This window comes from Oratosquilla oratoria, chromosome 20 (genome assembly GCF_046742065.1).
Source record: "Oratosquilla oratoria isolate Oo_2021 chromosome 20, ASM4674206v1, whole genome shotgun sequence".
NCBI lineage: Eukaryota > Metazoa > Arthropoda > Malacostraca > Stomatopoda > Squillidae > Oratosquilla > Oratosquilla oratoria.
This window is the reverse complement of record NC_134796.1, coordinates 27,757,071-27,767,804: the sequence shown is the minus strand read 5'-3', so window position 1 is coordinate 27,767,804 and position 10,734 is coordinate 27,757,071. Positions and strand designations below refer to the sequence as shown.

Below are 10,734 nucleotides of genomic sequence, written 5' to 3'. Positions count from 1 at the left end.
TGACATCAATATTATGTTTTTTACATCTCTGGAAAATCTTATGTTATCGGCTGAAAGAAACCTGCACAGCGAAGCTATAGCGATAATCCCATACCACACTCCTGGTCATATGGCCATTTCCCGAAGGTTGAGTGTGGTTTGAATTTTCCGCCAAAATCATCGGAAATTTAAAATTCCCGGCTCTGTGCAGGCATGCGCATTGTCGACCCCACCTCCCCCTCCCTATCCCCTCCCTTCTTACCCGGCTAGCTCGAGCCGGACGTCGCGTCACTTAGATCGCGGAAACGGAACCGAGTGGTTAACTCGCTGCCCACATGGGAGCAGGCGGTCCCGTTTCCTGCTGGTTAATCGTCTGTTAGTTTTATCGCTTTCCGCTTGGCTGCTGGTTTGTCTCATTCTTCGACTTTGATTTTATACGAGCACAATCCGTCCCCGTCTTCGAGCCGTCCCTGGTAAACAACCCGGGTCCTCTCGGAGGACAGGGGACGTGTCTTATGGTACGGAGTGTGGCGCCCCCCAGGGTCATCAGGCCTCTCGGCAGCGCCATACCTCTGACCATCATCGGTCGTCTATTGCCTCACGGTTTGTATCAGGACCTAGGCGTAGACTTTGACCATATACGATCGCAATCCGTCCCCGTCTTCAGGCCGTCCGTGGTAAGAACCCGGGCCTCTCGGAAGACAGGGGGACGTGTCTTATGGTACGGAGGGTGGCGCCCCCCAGGGTCATCAGGCCTCTCGGCAGCGCCATACCTCCGACCATCATCGGTCCTCTATTGCCTCACGGTTTGTTTCAGGCCCTAGGCGTAGACTTTGACCATATACGATCGCAATACGTCCCCGTCTCCAGGCCGTCCGTGGTAAGAACCCGGGCCTCTTTGAAGACGGGGGGGACGTGTCTTATGGTACGGAGTGTGGCGCCCCCCAGGGTCATCAGGCCTCTCGGCAGCGCCATACCTCTGACCATCATCGGTCCTCTATTGCCTCACGGTTTGTATCAGGCCCTAGGCGTAGACTTTGACCATATACGATCGCAATACGTCCCCGTCTCCAGGCCGTCCGTGGTAAGAACCCGGGCCTCTTTGAAGACAGGGGGACGTGTCTTATGGTACGGAGTGTGGCGCCCCCCAGGGTCATCAGGCCTCTCGGCAGCCCCAAACCTCCGGTCATCAATGGTCCTCTAACAGCCTCATAGCTTGCTTCGTCAGGCCCTAGGCGTAGACTTTGTCCTTATACGATCGTAATCCGTTCCCCATACGTCTTCGGGTCGTCCGCGGTAAGAACCCGGGCCTCTCGGAAGAGAGGGGGACGTGTCCTATGGTACGGAGGGGGTGCCCCCGAGGGTCATCAGGCCTCTCGGCAGCCCCATACATCCGACCAATAATGGTCCTCTAACGCCTTAATGGCTCCCTTTGTGAGGCCCTAGGCGTAGACTTTGACCTTTTCCACTCGTAATCCGTTCCCCATACGTCTTCGAGTCGTACGTGGTAAGAATCCGGGCCTCTCGGAGGACGAGGGGACGTGTCCTATGATACGGAGGGTGACGCCCCGAGGGTCATCAGGCCTCGGCAGCCCCATACCTTCGACCAATAATGGTCCTTTAACGCCTTATAACTTTCTTTGTCAGGCCCTAGGCGTAGACTTTGACCTTTTCCACTCGTACTCCGTTCCCCATACGTCCTCAAGTCGTCCGTGGTAAGAACCCGGGCCTCTTGGAGGACAAGGGGACGTGTCTTATGATACGGAGGGTGGCTCCCCGAGGATCATCAGGCCTCGGCAGCCCCATACCTCCGAGCTTCAATGGTCTTCTAACGCCTCACGGCACCACCCTCCTTCCAGGTTTCTTAAAAAAAAAAAAAAAAAAAAAAAAAAAACCACCCAGCCCTTCTCATGAGCCACAGCCAACCTCTTATCAACTTCACTTGGCTTGAGTTTAAAGATGACTTACCTGATGTTCCACCCCCAAGTAAAACACAAAAGAACTTTAGACTTAGGGAGTCTAGTGTTAGTTAAAATGAGTATAAATTAGTTCAAAGAAACTACAATCGTTTAGTGTAATGAGAAGAGGAAAATCAGTTTTAAATAGTACAGTTTAAGTTGGCGCAAAGTGCTAGGTATTACATAAATAAAATGCCTTGACCTTGAAGAAAAAAAAAAAACAGGTCGAAATGGACATGACTTCTCCTATTCAACTTAAGCTAATCTATAGTCATGATGGTCAAGAACTTTACCATGTTGAAATTAATTTCAACGCTCACTGTGACTCAGGTCGAAATGACCATGACTTTTCCTATTCAACTTGAGCTAATCTACAGTCATGATGGTCGAGAATTTTACCATGTTAAAATTAATTTCGACGCTCACCGTGACTCAGGTGGAAATGGACATGACTTTTCCTATTTAACTTGAGCTAATCTACAGTCATGATGGTCGAGAATTTTACCATGTTAAAATTGATTTCGACGCTCACTGTGACTTAGGTCGAAATGACCATGACTTTTCCTATTAAACTTAAGCTAATCTGTAGTCATGATGGTCAAGAATTTTACCATGTTAAACTAATTCAACGCCCACTGTGACTCAGGTCGACATGAACATGACTTTTCCTATTCAACTTAATTTGATCTACAGTCATGATGGTCGAGAATTTTACCATGTTAAAATTAATTTCGACGCTCACTGTGACTTAGGTCGAAATGACCATGACTTTTCCTATTCAACTTAAGCTAATCTGTAGTCATGATGGTCAAGAATTTTACCATGTTAAACTAATTCAACGCCCACTGTGACTCAGGTCAACATGAACATGACTTTTCCTATTCAACTTAATTTAATCTACAGTCATGATGGTCGAGAATTTTACCATGTTAAAATTAATTTCGACGCTCACTGTGACTTAGGTCGAAATGAACATGACTTTTCCTATTCAACTTAATTTAATCTACAGTCATGATGGTCCAGAATTTTACCATGTCAAAATTTATTTCAACGCTCACTGTGACTCAGTGATGTCACGGTATGATAAGATGACGTCATTGTGATAAATTGACGTCACCATGTAGTCCTATGACGTCAATTTGTGTCCCTGTGACGTCACGAGACGATCCTATGGCGCCATGATCAATCCGGTGACGTCACAGTATAATCACATGATGTCACTAGGTATTAAACATATAGAAGTCCGCTTGTGGGGGATGAGACGTCACAAATTGCCATAGCACACTATTGGATGAAGACGCTCCCCACGGGCTTCGAGAACTTCCCGCGGGAAGACTTGGGGTGAGTTGGATACGTACCGAGGGTCCAGGCCCGTCTTCGTGGGAGACGCTCAGGGAACGTCTTCACCCAGGACGAAGCCTCTTGACTAACGCCCACGGACGAGGTCGCTCGGAAACGAACTTGGCCTCGCATACTCCCTTTCGGTTTCTCGCTTACCCCGAGGATCTTCACGAAACTAGTGAGAGTGGTAGGCGTACGTTGGACGGAAGCAAGCGTCTCCACACTCATGTTCCTAGACGGCTAGTTGATGCATTTGCCCACCGGGGAGGGTGCATCGGCCGACATCTCAGTGGCTCTGAGTGTGTTGGCGGACGTGGAGTTCGGGGTGGACTGGGACGGGTCTGCCCTTGCTCCCACCCAGAGACTTTATTGGCTCGGGATTGAGTGGGACACAGTCAGCGTCCTTCGGGTGCTCCCCTGCGCCAAAAGAGCGTGCTTCTCTCACACGTCCTCCCTCCTTCGGTGGCGGGGGGGGGGGGGGGCTCAACTTCGCGACCCCGGCCCTTCCACTGAGCCGCTTGGGGCGCCGACGGCTGGTACGGGAGGTCGACAGGAGCATACTGCTTCTCCCGCGTGACCTGCCCGGGCCGATACCCTCAGCACTCCACAGGTTGTTGCGTCCCTGGCTTCGGTCGGGGGCCCTACGCCGGTCGCTGGAGTTTCTCCGCACCCACTCTGTGGAGCGGGTGCGGGACCTAGGGACTGGACATCGACGACTCCCTTGGGGACACGGTGTCTCTACCACTCGGTCGCCCCTGTCCCATGTGTCGCCATGGAAACGGCTCCACCCCTCTCATCTCAAAAAAGTGGAGGGGGCAAAGGGCGACCGAGGAGTGGGGAGGGGCCAGGAACCGTTGAACAGGATACAAATTTCGTATAATTTACGCATTGTGTGAACAGTGCAATGTTGTGCATGTCACATTCTTCGGCGTGGGTACTTGACGTTTCTGTCTCCCCTCTAATGAGTGATAAAATGAATAAGTCTCCCATAGGAAAGACACACGTAATAACGGTTTGATTCAGGCTTCACCTCTCCTCCCACCTGTCCTCGTCTCATGCATAGCTTCGCTGTGCAGGTTTCTTTCAGCCGATAATATTTCTTTGTCGCGGCTCGTGCCGCTTAAATTCTTCTTATCGGCTTAAGAAACCTGCACAGATTTAGGGTCCCTCCCTCCTCCCACAGGCGAAGCCTTCATTTCTCATTGAAGTGACGCGACGTCCGGCTCGAGCTAGCCGGGTAAGAAGGGAGGGGATAGGGAGGGGGAGGTGGGGTCGACAATGCGCATGCCTGCACAGAGCCGGGAATTTTAAATTTCCGATGATTTTGGCGGAAAATTCAAACCACACTCAACCTTCGGGAAATGGCCATATGACCAGGAGTGTGGTATGGGATTATCGCTATAGCTTCGCTGTGCAGGTTTCTTAAGCCGATAAGAAGAATTTAAGCGGCACGAGCCGCGACAAAGAAATATTTTAACATAAGGTGAATTATGGGCTTGTCGGTGTATTTGTTGCTGTATGCTTTTCTACCCGTAATAAATCCTTTGCGATCTTTTTCAATGTGTCCATTCAGATCACCCATGCTAACTACATTTTCGGCGTATGGTAAGTCGTTCTTAACATTCTGGAGGAATTCATAGAATACTTCTTGTTTTTTTCTGATGGTCGACTTTGAGCGGTGCGTAGACTTTTATGAAACTTTTTTTCTTGTCAGATTCTTTGTGCTAATGTCTGCTCTTGCATTATATACGAACTGATAGTTATCATGCAAAACCCTTCTGCCTTTTCTTGCAAATCTTGTTTCACATAAAGCAAGTATGTCGACTTTCTTTTCCTTTATCATTAATATCAATTCCTCCTTTCCTCTAAATATTCCTACATTTAATGTAGCCATTGGCAAAAATTTCCTGGGGAAGGTTCTAGAATTATTCAATAGTCAGGGTCCATTTCCTTTCGATGGTCAATCGAGGTTGATATCAGTTCCGAGGCAAAAAGTGAGTTTCTTGAGCACTATTTCCCGGTTCACTAGGCCTATTCCACACCATTCGAGACTATTATTTTGGTACCACGTGGCGTCCATTCCCTTTCGGCTACAGGTCCAGGTCCACATGATGAGGGTCTCCGCCAGTCGATGTCGACTATGGATGTTGCGCTCCTCCAGGTCGCAAACCACGGCTATACATGATAAAATAGGTCAATAACCCCTGACGTAGATCGAAAAATATATATTTTTGGCTGTCTTGAGTTCTATGACCAATAATAACAAGTTTATTGGTCAGTTTTAGTTCCACGTCATCTGTGCGGAACCAAGAACTGAGTGATACAGGAAAGCGACCGCACGTTATTTTTTTTTATTCCTTTTACATTGAGACACACAACGAACGTGTACGCATCTATTTGTATCACACACACATACACACACACACAAACACAAATAAAATATACTAAAAATGGCAAGTTTGTAATATCCTAGTAATGACAAGTTTAAAAGGTACATTAATAATGCATTTAACTTTGACATGTTTAGAAGGTATTGTTAATATATTAATAAGGACAAATTTATAATATAGTAATAACAAGTTTAGAATATACTAATAATGACAAGTTTAGAAGGTAGCATTGCATGATAAATTTAATGTGCACTAATAATGACAAATGTAGAATATGCTAATAATGGTGAGTTTGTAATTATGTCAAGTTTAGAAGGTATTATAATAGCTTTAATGTGTACTAATAATGACAAGTTTACAATATACGTATAATGCAAGATACAGTTGATGACAACTTTTATGTGTACTAATAATGGAAAGACTAGAATATACCAATAATGACTTTAATATGTGCTAATCATTAAAAATATATATATACTAAAAATGGCAAGTTTGTAATAACCTAATAATGACAAGTTTAAAAGGTACATTAATAATGCATTTAACTTTGACAAGTTTAGAAGGTATTATATAACTTTAATGTGTACTAATAATCAGAAGTTTACAATATACCAATAATGAGAGGGTTAGAAGGTACAGGTATGTATACTAATAATGGAAAGATTAGAATATACCAATAATTAAAAGTTTAAAAGGTACTGTTCAAGATAACTTTAATTTGTACTAATAATAAGCAAGTTTACAATATACTAATAAAGACAAGTTTAGAAGATAAATGATAAATTCAATATATACGAATAGTAAAATACTAATGATAAAAATACTAATAATAAAAAGTTTAGAATATGGTAATAATAACAAGTATAGAAGGTACTATTAATGATAACTTTAGTGTGTGACAAGTTTAGAATATAGTAGTAATGAGACAATTTCATAATGCACTAATAATGAAAAGTTTGGAAGATATTATTTATGATAAAGTTAGAATTTACTGATAATGAGAAGTTTAGAATAAGTTAATAATGCCAATTTTAGAATGTACTTTTAATGATAACTTTATTGTGTACTAGTAATAGTAACCTTAAAGTGAACTAATAATGATATATTTAGAGTATACTAATAATAAGTTTAGAATATACAAAGAAAGGTCGGGTAGGTACCATTAATGACAATTTTAATGAGATGCTTAGAATATACTAAAAATAACAGTTTTAAAAGGAACTATTAATGATAACCTTAAATTTGAGTAAAAAGGACAAGTTTTGAATATACTAATAATGACAAGTTTAGAAAGTACTATTAGTGATAACTTTACAATGTACTAATACTGAAACAAGTTTAGAATAATCTAATATTGACATGTTTAAAATATAGCAATAATGATAAGTTTAAAAGATCCTATTAATGATAACTTAATGAGAAGTTTAGAAGGCACTGTTAATGAAAACTTTAATGTGTACTAATAATGAAAGTTTATAATATACTAATTAAGACAAGTTTAGAATATACTAATAATAACAAGTTGAGAAGTTACTATAACTGTTAACTATAATGTGTACTAATATTGACAAGTTTAGAAGGTACTATTAATGATAACTTTAAAATTTAGAATATAGTTATAATGGTAAGTTTAGAAGGTGCTCTTAATGACAACTTTAAAATATACACATAAAGAAAGTTTATAAGGTACTATTTGTAGTAATAATAAAAAAATTAGATTATACTAACACAGACAAGTTTAGAATTTAATAATAAAAACAATATTAGAAGGTATCTAAAGATAACATGGATGTGTTGGCACGGTGTGTTTATGTTCATTAACTTGTATTGTAAGGTTATAATAAATAATAATAATAAATAAAAAATAAAATATATAATGAATAAAAAATAAATAAATAAAATAAATAAAATAAATAAAATGAATAAAATAAATAAAATAAATAAAATAAATAAAATAAATAAAATAAATAAAATAAATAAAATAAATAAAATAAATAAAATAAATAAAATAAATAAAATAAATAAAATAAATAAAATAAGTAAAATAAAATAAATAAGTAAAATAAATAAAATAAATAAAATTAATAGAATAAATGAAATAAATGAAATAAATAGAATAGATATAATAAATAAAACAAAATAAAATAAACAAAATAAATAAAATAACTAAAATAACTAAAATAAATAAAATAAATAAGATAAATATATAAGTAAATAAAATAAATAAAACAAATATAACAAATAAAATAAATAAAATAAGTAAAAAAAATAAAGTAAATAAAATAAAATAAAATAATAAAATATATAAAATATATAAAATATATAAAATAAAATAAAATAAAATATATAAAATATATAAAATATATAAAATAAAATAGAATCAATAGAATAAATGCAATAAATAAAATAAATAAAATAAATACAATAAATACAATAAATAGTATAAATAAAATAAATAAAACAAATATAACAAATAAAATAAATAAAATAGATAAAATAGATAAAATAAATAAAATAAATAAAATAGATGAAACAAATGAAACAAATAAAATAAATGAAATAAATAAAACAAATAAAACAAATAAAATAAATAAAATAAATAAAATAAATAAAATTGATAAAATTAATGAAATAAATAAAATAATTAAAATAAATAAAATAAGTAAAGTAAGTAAAATAAGTAAAACAAGTAAAATAAGTAAAATAAATAAAATAAGTAAAATAAAATAAATAAAATAAATAAATAAAAATAAATAAAAATAAATAAAATAAATAAAATAAATAAAATAAAATAAGTAAAATGAATAAAATAAATACAATAAATAAAATAAATAAAATAAATAGAATAAATAATAAATAAAAATAATAAATACTACAGAAATTTATACATTATATCACACTATAAATAGAATATTTATAGTGTGATATAATGTTGTATAATTTTTTGTAGTATTTATTATTTTTAGCAAATGCCGCAAGGCTTGGCGTGGGTAGTTTTTAGCGGGAACGTTGGAGTCAGTCGACGAATCACGTTCACGCCTACTGCACGCTTGTCCATTGTGTCGTGCCATATATTATATTTTTTTCCAATTCTATAAATTTGAACTGTGCCTCCTGAGTTTCTTTAGCCACCCAGAACATTTGGTGGCAGCGGTGGGATTCGAACCCACGCCTCCGAAGAGACTGGTGATGATTCCACCTTACCAGCTTTACCAGTACCTCTGTACCAATTTTCCCTACAGGACGAGGTTCTCATTCGCAATGTGGAAGTGTTTGAGCAGGATGTGGCGCAGCTAATGATTCCTGAGTCTCTAGTTCCCATTGTTTTGTCCCTTGCTCATGATGCCCCTCAGGCTGGTCACCCAGGTCGTGACAAAACTCTGGCTATGGCACGGAAGAAGTATTATTGGCCTAAAATGCGACTAGACATTGCCTCTCATGTGGCCCGGTGTAGTTCTTGTGCCCAGAACAAAGGTTCTACGAGCACTGCTCCCATTTTAGAGTACCCTATTCCTTCTCGCCCTTTTCAGACGGTAGCTATAGACCTTTTGCAACTGCCTCATAGCACACAGGGCTCTGTGTATGCCCTTGTATGTGTGGATCATTTTAGTCGTTTTGTGGTCCTAGCTCCCTTACGTAACAAATCTGAACCAGTTGTAGCACATGCTTTAGTTTCCCATGTGTTGTGTCCATACACCACTCCTTCGGTGCTCCTTAGTGATAATGGGGCTGAATTTAAGAACGAGGTTTTGGCAGGCATTTGTGCACGTTACGGCATTAAACAAACTTTTGTTACTGCTTATCATCCGGCGTCCAATGGTCTTGTAGAGAGGACGAACAGGAAAATTTTGGAGATCTTACGTCACCTTGCTAGTCATTTTCATGAGTCTTGGGAGGATTGGCTTCCCCATGTTAGTGCTTGTATCAACAGCACCATAAACGCTTCCACGGGAAAAACGCCCCACTATGTTGTCTTTGGATCAGAGAAACGACTCCCTTATGACATGCTTGACAGTCCTGCTCGTCCCCTCTACAATGTGGATGACTATAGTAAACTTCAGGGTCATGTGCTGCATGATATTTATGCGTCTGTTAGGGACAAACTTGTTATTTCCAAGGCTGACATGTTAAAACACCAACATGGTCGTGCTAAGCCTGTGAACATAATTGTTGGGGATCATGTCTTTAGGCGCATGCCGGACCGCCAGTCCAAACTAAATTGTAAACTCACAGGTCCCTTTTTAGTAACAGAACAGCTCCATTCCAACAAATTCAGGGTTTTCTTTTACCCATCTACGGGTCTTAGTGAGGTTTGCCATTCTGACAGGCTTAAAAAGACGCAGGTGCCCATACCTGCATTTACCCAACCTCCCCCAACACTCAATGGGCCACTCGTATCATCTACGTTCACGAAGTGCCTTGATGGTCGAGTGAGCCTCTTGTATGTATTTTTGTGTATTTGTATGTAATTGGATTGTGAAGTTTTGTACCCCCCTAGCCTTTACTATTGTAAATTGTGTATTTTCTTGGGCGCAGACTCATTTGGGTTTGGCGTACCTGTGGTAGGGGATGTAATCTTTGTTATGTTTACAACTGTTATTTTTCTGCCAATGGTGTTTTGTTCTTCCCATTGTCCTATGTCTCTTGTCTATTTCATGTGTATTTTGTATATTGTGTATTTTGTATTGTTTCATGTTTCGTGTCCCGGACGTCCGGCAATTGCCCTGATTATTATTTTTTTTTTTACTGGCGCCAGTACATTTCTTTATCATTGTGTATGTGTAATTGTGTTTAAACTTCTTGTATTTCTTGTGGTTTACCCAATTCTATGTCCTTTTTTTGTGTTTGTATATGTTGGTTCTGTATTCAATTATGTATATGTATTTGTGTAATGTTTTGGGTGTGCTTAAGATCCATGTGTGCCACACTTCTGTCTGCCACTTGTGCGTGTGGTTTGTGTGTGGCTTGCCTGTATTTGTATTCTGTGTGCCTCGGTCAGTTTTTCTTGGTTGCTCGGTGTGGGCACCGAGGGCGCGGGCCGAGCGATGTGTTGGCACTGTGTGTTT

The 10,734-nt window shown here is 39.2% G+C and overlaps 1 protein-coding gene across 1 annotated transcript in view; it reads right to left on the bottom strand.

The window, feature by feature from the left end:
* The window catches only part of LOC143036152 (uncharacterized), a 67,168-nt gene extending 58,442 nt beyond the window's left edge, over positions 1-8,726 (bottom strand). Inside the window, exon 1 of the mRNA XM_076203400.1 lies at positions 8,642-8,726. Coding sequence (XP_076059515.1) covers positions 8,642-8,726 — 85 coding nt within the window. The remainder of the gene's footprint in view (positions 1-8,641) is intronic.
* Between the last annotated feature and the right edge of the window lie 2,008 nt (positions 8,727-10,734).